The sequence below is a fragment of the Peromyscus eremicus genome, chromosome 8a (assembly GCF_949786415.1).
Source record: "Peromyscus eremicus chromosome 8a, PerEre_H2_v1, whole genome shotgun sequence".
In the NCBI taxonomy this organism is placed as follows: Eukaryota; Metazoa; Chordata; class Mammalia; order Rodentia; family Cricetidae; genus Peromyscus; species Peromyscus eremicus.
The window spans coordinates 72,395,545-72,415,198 of record NC_081423.1 but is presented as its reverse complement, the minus strand read 5'-3'; the positions used below and the strand labels follow the sequence as shown (position 1 = coordinate 72,415,198).

The 19,654-nt window shown below is 43.4% G+C and overlaps 1 protein-coding gene across 1 annotated transcript in view; it reads left to right on the top strand.

The window, feature by feature from the left end:
- The window catches only part of Ankfn1 (ankyrin repeat and fibronectin type III domain containing 1), a 143,289-nt gene that overhangs the window by 85,021 nt on the left and 38,614 nt on the right, over positions 1 to 19,654 (top strand). Inside the window, exons 8-11 of the mRNA XM_059269611.1 lie at positions 2,073 to 2,172; positions 2,553 to 2,685; positions 3,167 to 3,283; positions 11,925 to 12,140. Coding sequence (XP_059125594.1) covers positions 2,073 to 2,172; positions 2,553 to 2,685; positions 3,167 to 3,283; positions 11,925 to 12,140 — 566 coding nt within the window. The remainder of the gene's footprint in view (positions 1 to 2,072; positions 2,173 to 2,552; positions 2,686 to 3,166; positions 3,284 to 11,924; positions 12,141 to 19,654) is intronic.

Genomic DNA, 19,654 nt, shown 5'->3' with positions numbered 1-19,654 from the left:
TTACCTTTTTCTTCCAGGAGCAACTATTACTAGCGCCAAGTCTGAAGCTGATATAAGTGTACATGTCAGCCAATGACTCCTGTAGGATCATAGGCAGAGCCGCACTGGGTGGGCCGCAGCATGGGCCATTCCCCCATCCCCAGGCTTCTCCGTCTAACGGCAGTGTTGGGGCTTTTGTTCTTATCCCTGCGAACAGGCCTGCCAAAGCTCAGTGATGACACCAATCACCTCAGCTTCCCTTTACTACATACAACCGAATAAGTGGCAGCAGCGACCATCTTGCCCGAATTCGTGGAGCATTGCTTGCAAACAGTGTTTACAGACATCTGGGGATTCTACCACAGCTATCAGGGATAACTCTGGGTTATAAACAGACGAGGAAACGTGGGCGATATGCTCACACTCACACCTACAGAGACACACACAGCCACTTTCCTAAAGTAATTTACTCAATCTCTCTGGGGACCGTCTTTGCTATTTTGGACAATTCATCTGTTTCTCAGTCCCAGTCCCTCGATCTAAACAATAAAGGTAATAGTGAGACCTATCCCTACATATATATTTTTATTTTGTTTTTTCCTGTTTAAAATTTTGTTTTTTAAATGAAAGAGAATTACACTACTTCCCCCCCTCCCTTTGCTCCCACTAACTCCTCTCTGCTATCCTTCCTTGAATTCTTCCCATGTCCCCCTCCTCAAATTGATAACGTCTTTGATTATTAGTTACATATATACATGTATGTGTGTACATATGCAAGCGTATGCACAAATGTATATATAAATACAACCTGCTAAATCCGTTTTGGTTTTGTTGTGTGTACGGTTTCAAGGCTGACCACTCTGCATTGGACCATCAATACGGGGACTCATCCCTGGGAGAGGTTAATTCTCCTTCACCCAGCAGCCAATAGTTTCCTGTAGGTCTTTCTCTAGGGGTGGGACCTCAAAAAATTTCCCTCTTTCCGAGTCACCGTGTTTATTGATGTGGTCATTGGTCCTGTCCTGTTTGTGCAGCCATTTCCAGGACAGCAGACTTCCTGGTATTGTGGCTCTTACAATCTGTCCCCTCTTCTGTGGGTCCCTGAGTAGGAGCTGTGATGTAGATACATCTGTTGAGGCTGGGTTCTCTACTACCTACAGATACTCTCATAAGTAAACACACATACTAGAAAAGACTGCCCCAGGATGCTAATTGTACTTATATCAAGTGGTGGGATGAGTTGGGTAAATCTGTTCCTTTTTTTTTTTCCTATTCTCCAGATCTTCTGTAATGTGCTCATATTAACCATAAAAGGAAAAGATTTAACTAGATATATAAACTAACAAAGGAACTTTGAAAGCATTGAGAAATGGCGAATATTAAAAATCCAGGTGGTAAAGGGGGAAGAGGAAAGGGAATTGGTTCCCTTTCTCTTCATCTTACTTCATAAGAAAGCACTCATCTTGATTGAGAGTATAAAAAGACCTGAGTGGTTTCCCTCGGTTAATATTGCCCACCTCACATTTGTGAAGAGCTGTTCACGGACTGAGCCAACTACTAGGGGATGAACTACTCTTCCACAGCTTTGACAAAACGCCAGGCAGAAACTACTCAAAGGAGGAAGGATTTGTCATGGTTTCCCACCATTCATGGGGAAGGCCTGGTGAAGTGCTCATATATCATTGGAAGAGGTGGCAGGGGTACATAGCAGCAAATGTCATTCACTCTTTGGGGAATCAAAAGGTAAGATAGCCAAATGGACAATACACCCCCAAGGGCCTGGCCCCAGTAAGCTACCTCCAACAGCCAGGCCTCACCCCCCAAAACCTCCAAACTACCAATCCCTGCAAACAACTCCACTCACTGGAGACCGAACATTCAAAACATGGGCCTATTAGGGGCATTTCCAATGCAGGCCAGAGCAACCGGTACCTCAATAAAGACAAGTTTCTTGAGGAAACAATAAGCTGGACCCCTGTATAAAATTGGTAAGTGACACCCAGGGACAAGGGAAGGGCAGGAAGTAGGAAGGAAAAGCAGAAACGATGACCTGTCCGATGGAACCTGCACTGCATCTTCTTTCTACATTCCAGAAAGTTCGAAATTGCAAACCACGGGCCGCAAGCAGTCAGTGTCGAGGAGCCTGAAGCACCTGTTCCATTCCTCCAACAAGTTTGTGAAGACCTTGAAACGGTGGGTCCTAAACCCTCTCTGTAGGCAGTCTTAACACCTCAGGAATGAACTAGCCAGGGTTCGAAGTGGAAACCAAGTAAAAAGTATGTCTTTTTATTAAAAGAATGAATTCTCCTGAGAATTTGGGCAAGACACCAATCTCTCTAAGTTCTAGCCAGTAAATTCCTGATACATAGCAAAAATATGTTCCTAGGTGCATTTTCAATTCAGCTTGCAACATGTCTAGAACTAATTATATATACATACATATTTAATTGTATACACATATCTGTATAACTATATATATATAAATTTATATATATATATAAATAATTTCCTGAGACTTGTTTGGTAAAGCAAACCACTGAAGACTTGTTTTTTCTTTCTCTTTTTCTTTGTAGAGGACTCTACATAGCTGTTATATTTTATTATAAAGACAATATGTTAGTCACCAATGAAGACCAAATACCAATTGTTGAAATAGATGACTCTCACAGCAGTTCTATTACCCAAGATTTTCTGTGGTTCACAAAGGTACACTGAGTCCTTCCTCATTTCATTTTTCCCGATCTTGCACCAGGGTTACTGCACGTAAATCTCTGAAACTTCAGTTGAGGGGTCTCTCACGATCAAAGTTTTGGGGTGGGAGTAAATTATCTCACAGATCCCTTATGGCCCCAGTATGCCCTATGTCATTTTTTTTTTAAGGCTGAAGTAGTGTCTCCACTACAGTTTTAAAGCAAAGAAGCGTGCATCCTGTCAGATTGTGTCTCCACTATTCAGAGTTATGGGATCATTTGGCAAAGACTAAAATGTAGATCTGACTGTTTCATTAGCATTCAGATCTTTTTCCAATTGGACGGAGATCAAAAAGTGGTTTCGTGTGTATCTGAAAATGGACTGGAGAACAAATATCAGGGGGGGTCAGGTTTCCTTCTCCTGCTTTGCTTTGATGCCTTAACCTAAATCATGCGCTGGCTTGGACGATGATATGACCTCGTGACTTCTTTTGCAGCTGTCTTGTATGTGGGAAGACATCAGGTGGCTGAGGCAGAGTGTGCCCATCTCCATGTCTTCATCCACAGTGCTCCAAACTCGGCAGAAGATGCTTGCTGCAACCGCCCAGCTACAGGTGAGGGACCAGGCTTGAGCTCAGACCCTCAAGGAAAGTGTCTTCAAACTTGAAGAGCTCAGTCACCAACCCTACCTGAAAAGAAGGGTGGGCTCCCTCCTCTTTCAGGTCTCTGGCCACCAGAAGGCTTCTTGGGCAATCTGACTATGCGCCTACTCATGTTGGCCTTTGGTATGGAATCCTAAAGAAAGAGTGAGGAGATCAGAGCTCCTCATTTGATACTAATCGATCAGCTCGGTTCTTCTTCAAGGGTTCACGTTCATCACCTGTAGAACAAGGGGAACTTGACTGGGTGAAGGGAGCAGAGAGCAGCAGGGGGTTAAAGCAGCTCTCTGGTGTGTTGCTTTGGAAAAGCCTATGCATGTATATGAAGCTGGTGTCTTTAAGAGAACCCCAAGCCTCTGTCGGTGATGTGTATCTACTTACAAAACTATCTCTTATAATCTCTAGAAATTTGCATAATGGGAAGGTAGGCTATATTTGGCCAGCAGGCCCACACCAACCATGGTATAAAAAGTTCATAAAGATCTTCTAGCTCCACCCCCACCTATAATCACAAGAATTTCTCTTTTTGAACCCCTGCAATAACAACTAAACCCTATAACTGCATAACAATTACCATGTTGCTAGAAAAGGTTACGTTTACCCCTCTGTGTTCTATTCCACTGCAGAGACCATCTTGTGTCCTCAGTGGCTTCAGATTTTAGGAGTGTTCATTCAATTCACTCTTAATTGAGAATCTCCTCCTACAACTCAAAGAGAAGTTTTGATTGGGCTATGCCACCATCTTCCAAACTTTTTTTCTTTAAGAGAAAGAAGTTTCCAAGAGGCTCTACCCCTCCAACCAGTCCATCATATAACTAGGATATGCCTGACCACACCCTCCACCAGCCCATCATATAACTAGGATATGCCTGACCACACCCCCCACCAGCCCATCATATTACCAGGATATGCCTGACCACACCCCCCACCAGCCCATCATATAACTAGGATATGCCTGACCACAGACTGACCCACCTTAGAATTTCAAGCAAAGCTCTTGGTTTTGTGTTGACTGGATTCTTCCTTGAACACTTCCATGTGCTATCAGCAACCTGAGGACAGGCTGTTGCTAGCCATACAGTTAGATGCTGAGGGATACCTCAATGGCCAGTGCGACCCTGCCCAATCCATACCACAACACTCTTAGATTTCCTTGCTTCCCACTCCAAACTTCTGATCCCACCATCTTTTGAGACTATTTCCCTCTTTATCAAGCTGAGGTTCTGTGATACATCACAATCACTCCTTGAAAATGTCCTAGATTTTTGTCTTGGAAAAAAAATGTAAGCCTAGATCAATGTAGCATGTCTACACTAAAGTGGTTTCACTCAGATTTCTCAAAGGAAACACATCGTATCCATGAAAAGGACTGGCAGTTTTTCTACTCCACACACAGCCACAATTCTCACCTAGGATGCTGTCGAGTGATTTTGCTGCATTTCTGTAGTAACCTGCTTTCTCACACTATAAAGCAACTATTTAAAGCCCTTCTTCATTCTCCTACATCCTTCCCATTCTCCATCCTGACAACGGTGACGATGTTACTAATTTTCTAAGAGATGGGAATGGGTTTCTACCACCAAATTTTCAAAACCTGCCTGATAATCACCTTCTCTTTTTCTCCCCTATTCCAACAGTTTATACAGTCTTGCCCTCACAACTAAAGGCTTGCTCCTCCATGCATGCTCTGAATCTCATCTCTTCTATCTTCATTTAAAGTACTCATCTCGAAAGCACAGGGACAAATAGCCAAACTAATGGAAACACATGAACTATGAACCAATAGCTGAGGAGCCCCCATGAAACTGGACCAGGCCCTCTGGATAAATGAGACAGTTGATTAGCTTCAACTATTTAGGAGGCCTCCAGGCAGTGGGATTGGGACCTGTTCTTAGTGCATGAGCTGGCCTTTTGGAACCTAGGGCCTATGCTGGGACACTTTGCTCAGCCTAGGTGAAGGGAGGAGGGGACTGGACCTGCCTCAACTGAATCTACCAGGCTGAGCTGAATCCCTAGGGGAGTCCTTGCCTTAAAGGAGGTGGGAATGGGGGGTTGGAGGAGGAAGGACAGGGGATTCTGTGGCTGATATGTAAAATTAAATTAATTATAAAATTTAAAAAAATACTCATCTCAGACTGGAGAGGTGCCTCAGTGATTAAGAGCACTTACTACTTTTGCAGAGGATTGTTTGTGCCCAAATCTACAGCAGGTGGCTCACAACCACCTGTAACTCCAGCTGCAGGTGGATCCATCACCTCTGGCTCCCATGGGCATTTCATTCATGTGTACAAACCCTCACACAGACACGCATACATAATTAAAGGTAATAAAGAATAAATCCTTTTTCAAAAACCTCATCTTCAAGTTAACCCCATGCCCTCATGTACCCTTTCAGCTACCAAATAATCATTTTTCATTCCTCACACTAACTTTCTTGGAAGAATTGCTTATAGCCTTCTTCTCCACCAACCTTCACATTCCCCCATCAGCTCTAGTACCACGCCTACAAAACTGTGCTATCAGGCCACCAGTCATCACAGCGGGCAACACCACAAAGCTGGGTTGTAGGGGTCCCCACCAGAATGATGAGGCTGCAAGTGTGGGAGATCCAGGGTGTTTTGAGGGGAAGGGAGAGAAGGTAGAACTACAATCAATTGGCATTTCTGAGAAACTGCCTAAAGAATTTCCAGGAAGAAAAGGGGACCCAAACTCCAGTATTGGCAGAGGCGGGAAGGGAAAGTAAGGATTTCTTTTCTCATTCTAAATTAATATCCACTTCTGTATTCATTAAGAGAATCCCCAAATTGTGTAGCAGGCCTTCATGAAATTTGTCTCCATCCCTGCCAATGACTTCAGCATCACTAACTCCAATGGACCCTTGTGAGCCATCTTCACAACTGACACCTAGCAGTATTTGGTACACCTGGTCCTGCTCTGCTGTTTGAAACTTGTACATTCTTTGGCTTCCGTAATGCGCCCCCTCTCCTGATTGACTCACACATTCTCGTTTGTCTTTCTCCGTCTCTTCTGCTAACGTATATGCCATTTTCTGCTTAGAATATCCTCTTCTTTCACCTCTTTGCCTTGCTAATTCCTACGTTCCTCGGGAAGCCTTTCTCTGTCCTCAGAGTTAGGTCAATCTCTCCCACAGTACCTTTAGTCTTCATTCAGAACAATGGTTGCCGGACCATTACTTCTTTGTCTTTCTTCATCCCTCTTTCAACACTGGGTATAGTCTCATCCTTCCAAGCAAAGGCTTGCTCCTCCACGCATGCTCTGAATCTCAGATCTCCCCTCCTATCTTTATTTTACAACACTCATCTCAGACTGGAGAGGTGGCTCAGTGACTTGCTGAGTCTATCACTGTTTGTAAGTCACCTTTGCAACATTTAAAGATAACTTTCAAACGCTCATCTCAGAATGAGAAGTGGCCCTAGTGACCTGCATAGTCTCTAATACCTGAGTTCAAAGACTGTTGTCTGTCCTGGTTATCACAATAACTTTAATGCCCAACACATGGTAGACTCTCACTCTAGGTATTGTGTAAATAAGAGTGTTTGACAGTCCAGTCCCATACACCCCCAAAATCACATTGGAGAGAAGTCTATATAAAAGGGACAAGGAATCACAGAAGTGTCTCTCAGTCAGTCACCACCTAGACATCTCCCCCGCTCTTCACAGTAATCAGAGCCACATCATTCTCAATCAATGCCCATGCTCCGGTGCCCTCAGCAGAACCCTGATCCCTGTTCCATGTTCTCCCTGCTCCATCATGCTGCTGCTTAAACAACATGCGATATCTTCACCTGTCTCCTGGAAGACCTACTGCTCTACAAATAATGCTTCCTAGAATGTTGAAAACACATTTTTAAAGAGGGAGGTAAGGTGAAGAAAAACTTTTTAAGAGAGGAAATGACAAATACCATTTTAGGTTACTTTACTAATCTAAATCTATATGGCAGTGTTCTGAGGAAATTATTCATGGTTGGTATCAAGCATACTTAAATCCCATGGACTTGCCTGAGACATGTGGTATTTCATTCTCCTCCTCTTTCCAGTCTTTCTACCATAGCTTTATTACTCCACTTACATCAGAAGCTTTCCAGACCATTGCTTCTCTTCTGCTCTGAACAGTTTCCAATCCATTCTCGGTGCTTCTGCCAGAGTGGCCACTCTAAAAGATGTAGGCCACGGAATTCCCTAGCTTAGACTCTTCCAACAGTGGCCCAGATATTTTGTCATAGCACACAGGGCCTTAGTCACAGTCGTTCTCTCCCTCATCTGTAGCCACAGCGCACTGGTTTGTTGTCTTGCCCGCTGTCACAGTACATACCAACTTTTGTGCAATTTACTCCTTGTTTCTTGGTTTATTTGTACAGTAAGGTCCTCTTTGAGCTTATCATAACAATACTATTAACTATATAATTATAACTGCTTTCATTTCTTTAACAGACTATATCAGGTGCGTCCCAAATGTTATCTCATTCCGTCTTCACTACAACCTAATGAGAATTTACTGTTATTGATATTCATTTAACAGAAGACAAATCTGAGGTTTAGGAATGTCAATTATGCTCAAGGTCACACAAATAGGAAATATCAGACTATGGATTCAAATCCGTGTATGTGTAGCTCCAAAGACTGAATTCTCCCAATACTTCAATATATTATGGTGTGTCAATTTACAACCTGAGGAAGTTATCCAGATTATAGTTAAAAAGAAAGAGCGGAGTCCAGCACTCGGGAGGCAGAGGCAGGCTGATCTCTGAGTTCGAGGCCAGCCTGGTCTACAAAGCCAGTTCCAGGACAGCCAGGGCTGTTACACAAAGAAACAATGTCTTTAAAATGAATTAATGAATGAATGAATGAATGAATGAATGAATGAGAGAGAGAGAGAAAGGAAGGAAGGAAGGGAAGAAGGAAGGAAGTAGCAAGTAGCTTTATATTTTATTTGAAAAGAAAGTGAAATGTACAAAAATTAATTCATTGGTTAATTAAAATTAAACAAAAAGGTATTAGCATTTGGATGAAAAAAAAAAAAAACTCCAGATGAGAAGATCTGTATGTGAGCAAGCCCCCACACTGTTCATTCTCTCGAGAGAATGGTGAGGCCTCTTAGGAATATTCCATCTTAGGAAGCTTCCTCCTTCACACTGAGAGGAATCAAAAATCTTTCTCCTTAAAAGACAGCGCAGGTTGTTCTACATGAGCTCTTCTTCCTCCTCCACATTTCTTAGAAATGAGCGTCAATGAGGGAGAGCTGGGTAACATTGGCTGGTGCTCTTCCTTCTTTTTAAAGCAAAAAAAAAAAAAAAAATCCCAAACTTCACTTTATCCAGTCCCCTTTAGACTTCCATAACTTTTTATGCCATCTCAAACTAAATAAGGTCACGAAGAATGGTGCCTTCTGGCTACAGCTACCTGCTCATCATGGAGGTCTTCTGGCTGTGACCTAGATGTACTCTTGCTAAGTATCACATGGGTCTCCTTCCACTTCACCCCATAGGACCATCAGGGGCCCAGGTTGCCTACCATAGCATGAATACATGACAGGTATTATCATGATCTATTTCTCCTTTAGGTCCAAAGGATCCCCCTCCCCCAAAGCTAGCTATCGAAATAATTTTTATAGTAAGGAAGAAGACCAGGAAGATTTTTAGTGCTTTCTTATTCAACCTATTAGAAAATCTATCCAGCTGGATATGGTAGCATACACTTTTAACCAGAGCACTCAGGATGCAGAGGTTGGCCTGTGAGTTCAAGACCAGCCTGACAGCCTGGTCTACATAGCAAGTTCTAGGCCAGCAAGGGCTATACAGTGAGAGAGAGAAAGAGGGAGGGACAGGGAGGAAGAGAGGGAGGGAGGGAGGAGAGAGGGGGGACAGAGAGGGAAAGAGGGGAGAGAGAGAGAGAGAGAAACTTATCCAAACCTGAGAGTAACCATCATAAGTTGTCTTTACTCATAGCTTTATTAAAATGGCCACTTTAGTATTATTCCGTTGTGTATTGTGTACTACGTATTAAGGAATATGTTTGGTAATTCAACTATTACTGAGTTCTTCCTATGCATTGTAAAAAGGACCTAGAGACACAGAAAGGGAAGAGCCATGTCCCCCAACAGGTACTTCTGTTACACACAGTACAGTCAGACACCTACCAAGAACTTTGTACACAAGAAGGTCGGGAAGAAAAGAGAGGATGGGCATTCTACCTGAGATTCTATCGGACAGCTGTTTTGTCACTCTGACATACCTGAAAGGCACAATTTAAAGAGGGAAAGATCATTGTTTGGCCTCACGATTCAGAGGTCTCCGCCCAGCTTGGCTAGTCCTGTTGCTTGGCACGACAGAGCATCCTCACAGGGTTTGCATGCACAGAGGGGCCACCTGCTTCACAGTGACCCAAAAGCACAAAAACCATGAGGAGCCAGGGACAGGATCTACCCTTCAAAAGTTGATCAACTCCTTCAGTGACTATTTCCCCATCCCACCTCACTTCCTAGTTTCATTGCCTCCAATAATGCCATCAAATTATGAATCTATCAAGAAACAATCCACTGATTACATCTGAGCCTCATTCCCAATCACCTCTCAGTGAGCCTGTTGAGGGATATTCCATCTTCAAACTGTAACAGAGTTAGAAATGTCTTCCCAGAGAATCTGGAACTGGGCTGGATCAAAAAAATATAGTTGGCTGGGTGGTGGTGGCGCACACCTTTAATCCCAGCACTCGGGAGGCAGAGGCAGGCGGATCTCTGAGTTCGAGGCCAGCCTGGGCTACAGAGTGAGTTCCAGGAAAGGCACAAAGCTACACAGAGAAACCCTGTCTCAAAAATCCAAAAAAAAAAGAAAAGAAAATACAGTTGGTGACTAAGAGGGGATTCCATTTACAGCAGATTGGTAAAATCCCATATTCAACAGCGTAGCAGGCTTGAGAGTTTGTGAAACACATTTTCACGTGTTGCTTAATTTAACCCCCTGGACATTGTGAGGTAAGGATTAGCCAGAGTGATGCCTAAACTGTAAGGACCTTTTATTTAAGATGGGGAAGCTCAGAACCAGAGAAAGTAAACAGTCTAATAGTTAATAAACGGTAGCCAGCCATGAGCCTCAGCACCTGTATGAGAAAAGTCGTAATAGCTGTGTGTGCTAAAACCAACTCATTACTGCCTTGGAAAACCAACTGTTAAACGTTCAGAAACTTTGGAAGCTTATTGTCATATTCTAGGTAGCTTGGAATGGACTACACTGTAGAGACTGTTACTGACTACAGACCAGCCCCCCACACACACACTCCTTGCCCTCTTGTTTGTTTTGGTATGGCAGTTCACCGGCACAACACTGCTCATATAATAAAGTGTCTACATAAAACTATAGTGCTACCTAGATGTAGACTAAAAATCTTACCAACATAGGTGTTTTTTATGACTTATAAGTAATTTGTTAGAAAAGAAAAATCTGAATGATTAGGCCACTTAAAAATTAATCTTACCAAATGAATTTTGTCAGTCATTATTTATAAAGCTTCTTACTCATTCTGTGTCTGGTCTTCGTAAGGGGAAAAAAAGGCTTAAGACACAGTCCCAATCCTGAGGGAACATTCCAGGATTTGAGATTTGAATACTAATCTTGTTTATTTTTAGGTCAACCTTGTCATTTTTACAAATTCCAGTTCTACATCAGCTCTCACGCTAGCACGTCATCACATCATCATTTATGTGAGTTCGCATGCATGCATGCATGCATGCATGCGCGCACGCGCGCGCACACACACACACACACACACACACACACGCACGCACACACGCACGCACGCACGCACCAGCTAGGGACTCTGCAATGGTTTGTATGGGATTTGATTTTGGTCATCTAGCACTCTTGGCTAGAGATCTTCACCCCCTTCATATTTGTACAATTCCTCTTTATTTTCATGAGCCATGCCTCAGTCCCTTCATATTTAATCGAACATCCTCCTTACTTTTCTAAAAGTATTATCTGCCTCTGTTGACAAAGTGTATAAGCAATTTCAACAAACCTTTCAGTAAACAGAGCTCCCTGAGATGCAGATAAGTCAAACCAGGCCAACCTCCTGATTAAAGAACCTCGCAGGGAATGCACAGTCATCAGGGGACCTCTGTACAATGTGCCACATTGTCAATTCACTTCTTCATTTTAAACAACCCCACCTCACACTAGCTTACTGTAGATCTCTTGAAAACTCCACAAGGAGCATACTTGAAATATCAGACATTTTTCTTGAAAACATCTGGGATTCTCTTCAAGTGCTGGTCACTGAGGTTTACATGCTGGTGTGTCTATGTGGGCAAAAGATATTTACAGATATTGAATTTGCTTAAAGAAACATAACGTCTGTGCCTCTCGCTATAGTCTTTGCAGGCTCACAGCGAAGGCCGTTTCTTTGGGCTTTTTGTTAAGCAACATTTCTGCAATGCCACCTACGCCAGGTCTCAGTCTGGAAAAAAAAAAAAAAACGCAAACAGCGCCTCAGAATTCGGCAGTTTTCAGCATCTTTTGTGCCATTTTGTTGTTCTGTTTTACAATATCAACTAAGCTACCCATCATCTGTTGGTTTCTAGAATTTACTTGGAACGCACAACTTGGGAAGACTTTACTATGAGCCCATTAAAGATCGCCATGGCAACATCCTCATAGTCACCATCAGAGAAGTAGAGATGCTTTATTCCTTTTTTAATGGCAAATGGATGCAGATCTCAAAACTGCAAAGCCAGAGGAAGTCCCTGTCAACTCCCGAGGAGCCAACAGCCTTAGACATTTTACTAATAACCATTCAGGTATGTAGGATTTTTTTCAATTTTTGGATATTTGTGATTCTGATACATTTATGGCAGCTCTAACACCGTATACCAAGAACCATTCACATAAATGGTGGTGCAGTCGAGTCCTGAGATGATTCACTGTGTAGATTCCACAGGTAGGAACGATGCTGCGGTGACTTTCATTGATTTCTGTCTCTCTCCGTATGGAACTGATCAAGCAATCCTAAGAGTGGGCACTCTGAAAATGCCCTGACAATTGTCTTCGTCACTTTCACATTACTGTGACCAAACTGTCACCTAGAGAAACAACGTAAGGGAAATGGGTTTGCTTTGGTTCACAGTTTCCGAGTTATAGTCCATCACAACAGGAAATGCATGGCACATGGCTCAGCCACAGTGGAAGGAGCCTCACGGAACTGTAGCTTGAGTTTTCTTGCCTGGCCCACAGTCAGGGCAAATCTCTTTCACCTGCCAGTCCCACAGCCTCTCAGACCCGACCAAGTAAACACAGAGACTTATATTGCTTTCAAACTGTATGGCCGTGGCAGGCTTCTTGCTAATTGTTCTTACAGCTTAAGTTAATCCATTTCCATTAATCTATGCCTTGCCACATGGCTCGTGGCTTACCGGCATCTTCACATGTGGCTTGTCATGGTGGTGGCTGGCAGTGTCTCTCTGACTCAGCCTTCCACTTCCCAGCTTTATTCTCCTCCTTGCCCCGCCTATACTTCCTGCCTAGCCAACGGCCAATCAGAGTTTTATTGATTAATTAGCAACACATTTGCCATACATCCCACAGCACGGAACGGCTGTTCATGTTGTCACAAACCAGGAAGCAGTGGATGGCCTAGGTGAGGCTAATAATCTCTAAAGACCCTCCCATAGTGAGCTACTTCCACCAGCCAGGTCCTACATCCTGGAGGTCCCATGGCCCTCCAAGACTCTACCAGTCAGGGGAGCAAGCAATCAACACACAAAACTGTGTGTGGTACGATTCTGATGGAAGCCTTAACACTGATGAACCAATGAGAATAACTGAGACAATAAAGGAGAATCTGCAGAGATTAACAGTAATTCAACACAGGAATGGAGTGTACAGTATGTGGGGATGGTCACACATACATATTTTTGCTTGTTCTTCTTAATATTCACAAGACAGCAAGGCACAATTTAATCCATTTTAGGAATGGGATAATTCTATCCCACTGGGGCTCCAGGAGGTTAAGGGACACTGAGTGGCACACAGAGCTTGACTGGGTGAGGTTAATGAAGCTTTAGCCCTATTTAGTCCTTCGCTTAGGCAAGCCCTTGTCTAGGCAGCCAGCATCCAGCATTTAACAGTTCAAAGTTTGTACTCTTTCTCCTCGGCATTCCTTTATTAGGGAGAGGGAGTGTGCCGCAGTGTACATGTGGAGGTCAAGGGACAACTTGCCAGGATCTGTTCTCTCCTACCTTGTGGTCCCAGGATCCAACTCAGGCTTGGAGTCAAGCACCTTTACCCACTCAGCCATCTCACCAGCCCCATGTTCTTTTTGTGAGAGAAGTGACCAGAAACTGTATTAGCCTCAGGTGATGCAAGCCACAGACTGTGGCCCTAGCCACATAGCAACACAATGCCAAAACTGAGAGTTCAACTCAGATCGTCTGAGGGAGGAGGTTTCTTTCAGCTGTCAATCACATGCTGTGGTACAAGTGAGAGACTTAGCAAATACTAACGGAGGATTTTAGTGAAGGGTGGAAGGTAAGAGCTCCTGATAACCACCAGAATTCAAACTGGAGCAGCTCACGTGCAGACCTGGGCTAGATGGCACCGCTAGCCACAGGCCTGGCTACACCAGTGGCACACAGATTCGAATGTGACATGGTCTTCAAGCTGCTGCTTTTTCTTGCATTTTTTAAAAATCCACTGACTGTATAGAACTCACCAGGTAGAATTAGGTAGAAAAGCTGGTGGAAAACATCTGTACTGAGCAACCATGGGAGTATATCTACAAATCCGTCCATTCTGAGTAAGAGGGAGGAAGATCCCTGTTGCACACAGACCTCCACTGGGATGGATGCCCTATGTCCCCCATTCTTTGAGAGAAGAGAGTGTAGCTCACTACCGGGACATATCTAGACATCTTTGGGCCTCCAAAGTCTAGTTCAACCTTCATGTTGAGTTGGTGAAGCCAGCTCCTGATAGAATTAGGTCTCTGTTTTTCAGGGTTGGTAGCCAAACCTGAAGGTCTTACTCTCCATTTCCTATCCAGCATAAGACCTGCATGGGAGGTGGGAGAGAAGAGGTGGGGGAAGAGAAAGGAGAGGGGCTGGGTAGGAATGACATCAAGCAGGAATGCGCCAGTCAGCGGGGGTGGATTTTCCACTTGGATCTGTGTGGAAACCTGATCCTGCCTCTATTTTTGGTCTCCTTCTCTAACAACCTTTCACCAGATTGGAATTTTTCTGCACCTGTAACACATTTTTAATGTAATAAGTCTAGGAGAAACCAGGTATTATATCATGCTGGGGCCTGTGTTTCTAGGAGCAAAGGTAGCCCAGACCCCAGTTTATCCCTATAGGGGATTAGTGTATTAGTCACCCTGTAAAAACTAAATTTCTTAAATGTTTCTTTTAGCACTTGCTTATAAAAGGTGAAGAGGGGAGCCCTGAGTGTGTCTGTGTTCCCTGCCCCCACCCTCTTCACACATGCACGTACATTCTGTCGATTTCCTATGAACCCAAATTCCACAAAATCAAATCCAGAGCTGTTGGCCTTGTCCATTAAGATGACCTTTGCCATGTTGGACTTTGTCCTGGTTTGGGTCAGGGGAAGTGGTGACCAGACTCATTTTTGTATTAGATACCCCTTGGGAGTGAAAGGAAGTTAGCTATTTAAGGTGAACGTGAATAGCTAGTGTGGCTGGGGTATCCCTTTGAAAGTAGGGTGGCTGGGTATCATTCCTATTCCATCCCTTCAGCTTTGCGGCCAGAGGGAGTTATTCTTCAACCCTATGTCTCCTTTTCTGCAGAAGACCCTACCTCACAGGGTTCTGATGAAGATGAGACAAAATAGCATATCAACATCAGGAGAGTAGTGAACACAGCAAATGGTCACGATTTTTATTACTTCTCCACTTAAGAAAACCCAAGCAATACTGGGCCCCTCTACCACTGGCTAGTCATCCCTCAAGGCATTCCATCGCTTCATCTACCTTTTCTTAACAATTAAAAGATGCTGTACAAAAGCTATACAATTCACAACTGGAAATTCAAAACAGGTAAAGGCTTCAACAAAATCTTAGCCCGTAACTAATTTACTAATCCCTGGGGCCCCAAGGAAACCCCGACATCCAACTCTTTAAATTCCCGACCCTCTCAAGGCCCATGCCATCCAAATTGGCCTCTCTCATGTATCTGGGAGAGAAAAATCTTCCTGTTTGCTTGGAAGTAAAAGAAGTGTCGTGGACAAGTTAGAGTCCTGCTGAGCAAACTGAATGGCAGTGAGGGTATTTCCAACAAGAAGGCTGCCCTTGGATAATGCTCATTCTAACTTTGACCTTCAGGGTCACTCCAGGGACTGGTCACCTTGAGTGTGAAGTTGTCTAAGAACATTAAGAACATTAATCTCATGCAGTGGACTATATATTCAAAGCTGCCACCTCTATGTTATCATTGGGTTTTCATGAAAAGCCAGTGAGGTTAAATAATTCTGTGTCCAGGCCATATATATGAAGATACACATTTCAAGGAAATAACCCACCAATCTCACATTACCCCAAAATGATAGAGAGAGATAGAGAGAGAGAGAGAGAGAGAGAGAGAGAGAGAGAGAGAGAGACCCACACCCACTACCTCGCCAGGAGCCCTTCCATTCTACTGCAGTATATACATGCACTTCACAGGCTGTCCTAAGGAAACTTGACCACTTTGCTTTCTGCTTCCTTTCTTTAGGCATTGCTTGTCACCATTAGATGCCCAGTACATAGACCCCTTCTCCCTTTTCTGCTGTCTTAGCTGTACATTCCTCCTACCCCCTCCCACAGCATCTAATACAGTTGAAGGACTCACAATTATCAGTGGACATGAACTAACTGGGATAAAAGAAGTAAGAAACAACTGAGTTCACCCATGTGGGTATAAGCACCACCCATAAGCACTGAAGGACACAACCTCCAACAGCTACTAAATGGGTGAACAAAACAGAGTGTAGCCACGTGGTGGAAAATTATTCAGCCATATAAGTGAATGGAGTATGATCCTTGTTACAGCTTAGATGAGCCTTGAGAACATCACACTAAGCAAAAGAAGCCAAGTAGAAAATATCAGACATTATGTGACTCCATTCACACACTATAGCTATAATAAGCAAGATCAATGAGACAGAATGCCTGGGGTCAAGGGGAAGAAAGACCGGAGAAGGGTGGATAAGGAACGTGAGGCTTCTCTCTAGAGTAATTGAAAAGGTCTGGACATTAGTACTGAAGTTACAAACCTTGTCAGAATGCTAAACACCAGAGTCCAATGCTTTATGAAGATGAAATTTATGAGTTCCTCCTCATTTTAAAAGAAATGGTGGAAGCACTGGAGACTCCACTGATCTATAGTCATTCTTCCATAGAAAGAGGGCAGACCACAGTGAGCCTCAGCCCACCGTGGGACATGAACATGGCTCCATTATCAAAACTTGGAAAAAAGAAGTTGGAAATGCAAAGTTTAGAGTAAGATTTCTCTATTTAAAAAAAAAAAGCCATAAAACAATTCAGAAAATTGAAATACTTTCTGGTCTAATTAGTTCTGGACCCACAACGACCACCAGCCAGCCACTCCTTTGTGACCCCTGCCCTCCTACACAATTGGCTTCCGTGCCTTCCCAACAAAATAAAAGTCCTGTACTTCCTGGAAAAGCAGCTGTCTATTGTTCCTTTAGCAGGCCCTTAAGAGAACTGACCAGTGAGGACAGGCTGAGTAGAGGATTCTCAGACCCCATACCGGCAAGACTCAGGCCCAGACCTCACCCACATCTGTCCTTCACAGGCATGTTTTTGCAACATCAACTAGGTGCCAGGCTCTCTAAGGTGCTAGAGGAAAATCAAATGAGTAAGTCAAGGCCCTTGCTCTCAAGGAGTTCAGTCAAGGGAGGGAGACAGACTTGTAAACAAATCAAGGTAATAGAAGGCAGAGTTAGAGCAGCCCTGATAGCAGCACAAACAGGGCACTATGGGAGCACACACAAAGCAGCTATTAATCCTGCCTAGAGACATCAGGGAAGGCATTGCAGGAGAGGTGGCGGTGGGCTGAGCCATGGGGGGACGCTAAGTTTATCAGATGGAGAAAAAAAGAGCCAGAGAAGGGAGAAAGTGGGGAGCCAAATGAGAACACAAAGCAAAGAGTGAGGCAGCAGCTGCAGGGCAGCTTCAGCCCCCCTCAAGTTCACACAGGCCTAACACAATCTTCATATGGACTTTATTAGGCTGATTAGGAAAACGGCTCACAGCTTTCTCCCTCACACTGGAATGCAAGTTCCACAAAAGAAAAGATAAGTCTTGCTCATCTCAATGCCATCAGCAACCTAGCATGATCCCTGACATGTCAGTAGGTGTCCTGTAAAAAAAGCGAGACCTGGTGGTACAAGGCCACTGTGGCTGAGGCAGGAGGATCCCAAGTTCAAGACATGTCTGGGTTACAGTAAGTTCAAAGCCAGCCTAAACAAGTTACTGGGAACCTATTTAGAAACCAAAGTAAAAGAAAAGGCTGAGGATACAGTTGGGTAGCAGGGGACTTCCTTCGCATGCCCCAGCCTGAGATGCCATCCTCAGCACCACATGAACAGAAACCAGGAGACAGCAATGAAGACGATGCCGGGGAGGGAAACACAAGTCCTCATGTCTGGAGGTCAGGGACACAAAAGGACAGTAATGATGGAAAGCAGAGCCTGGAAATGCAGGTTAGAGGTTAAGTCAGGTGATAGGCGTTCAGTTTGGTCTGAGAGGTCTTTCTAGTACTTTAGATTATGTGAATGAGACAGCTTTCTCTTCCCATTCATTTTTCAGGCTCCAAAAACATTCTGACTAATAAAGGATAAATGACTATGTAAAGACACAAAAATACATAGTAAGTGCTCAGTAACATTCTTTTTAAAAATTGAATGAAAGAGTGAATTACTCCATCCCAAAGTGGTGTTGGTTTTTACGTAACCACAGTATGTTCCTAACTGACATTCTACTTGTGGTCAGTTCTGACCCCCACATGTTTTTCTCTAACACCCTTACCCAGCCTATATTTGTACCCTTGGGTTTGAGTCTTTACAAGCACATTTTCTTATTACATTTCAACCCTAATTATGATAGGCTTACTTTTCCAATGTACTGGGTCATTCATAGCTTTATTGCTATTTTCCAGAAAATCCAAACCACACCAAATTTTGGACCCACAAATTTGATACACACATTCTTGATTTTCTTTGTCCAGAATGTCAATAAATGAGCTGAAAATACTGGCCCTTGGGACCAGTCCCTACTGGGCTATCACTCAATCTGTCGACTATCCCCATACCATCTTCATTATCCACAAATATTCAACCCAGTTATTGTGCTTGTTAAAGCAATGGGGTCAAGATTCTGCTTTTTCCCGTTATCTAGGGAAACAGATTTCATTGGAGATCTCACCCTGCTCTGTGGATCTCTATTTTGTTGCTATTAGAAATGAAAACTGTCTCTATATGACTTTCTCTTCACAAAACCATACTGACTCCTCTTCAGTGCCACAGGAATACCTAGCTAGCTGCAAATCGATTGTGTGATGGTGCACATTTCTCATTTTCCCCCAAAGATCAATAATTTGAAGGTCTTTAATTACCAGAGACATCTTGTGTTCTCCTCGCTTCTGTTGCCAAGATAGGCGGATCTGTCCTTTCCTAGTCTTTAGGGACTTTTGCAATTCTCCATGAGGTCTCAAAGATAATGAGCTGTGGGTCTACAGCCACATCTGCTTGTAGCTCTAGGGTATACATCATCAAACTCTGCTGGTCTGAATCCTTTATTTTTCCTTCTCACATTAACCATTTATCACCCTTCAATACTGTTAATTTCCCGAAATACTAACCTTGACCAGACGTCTTCTAGTCAACTATGATCTGTTAGGAAAAGACATGAGAAAAACTTCTAAGTTCAGACTCACCCACCCTATAATTAATAATGATCTTTCTTGATCATAAGATGGTTTTTCTGTTTTTTGCCAAATGCCTTTTGAAAGTTATTTTAGACTTTGTCTTTCTGAACATCCTGATGTGCTTACCTCTCCTATCTTAGCTTGTCTCTCTTCTGTTATTCTGTCTTGGCAATCTTACCTCCACATTGTATACTAATTTACACACAAATATTCCCGGCACAAAGCCAAAAAAAAAAACAGCCTTATCATTAATTTCATTGTCTAATTCAAGAAGAAAACAAAGGGGCCGGTATAATTCAGTGGCAGAGCACCCTAGTATGTTTAACTACTGGTGGTGCAAAAAGTAAAACAGAAAAGGAAAAAATGTCTACGCCAAGTTC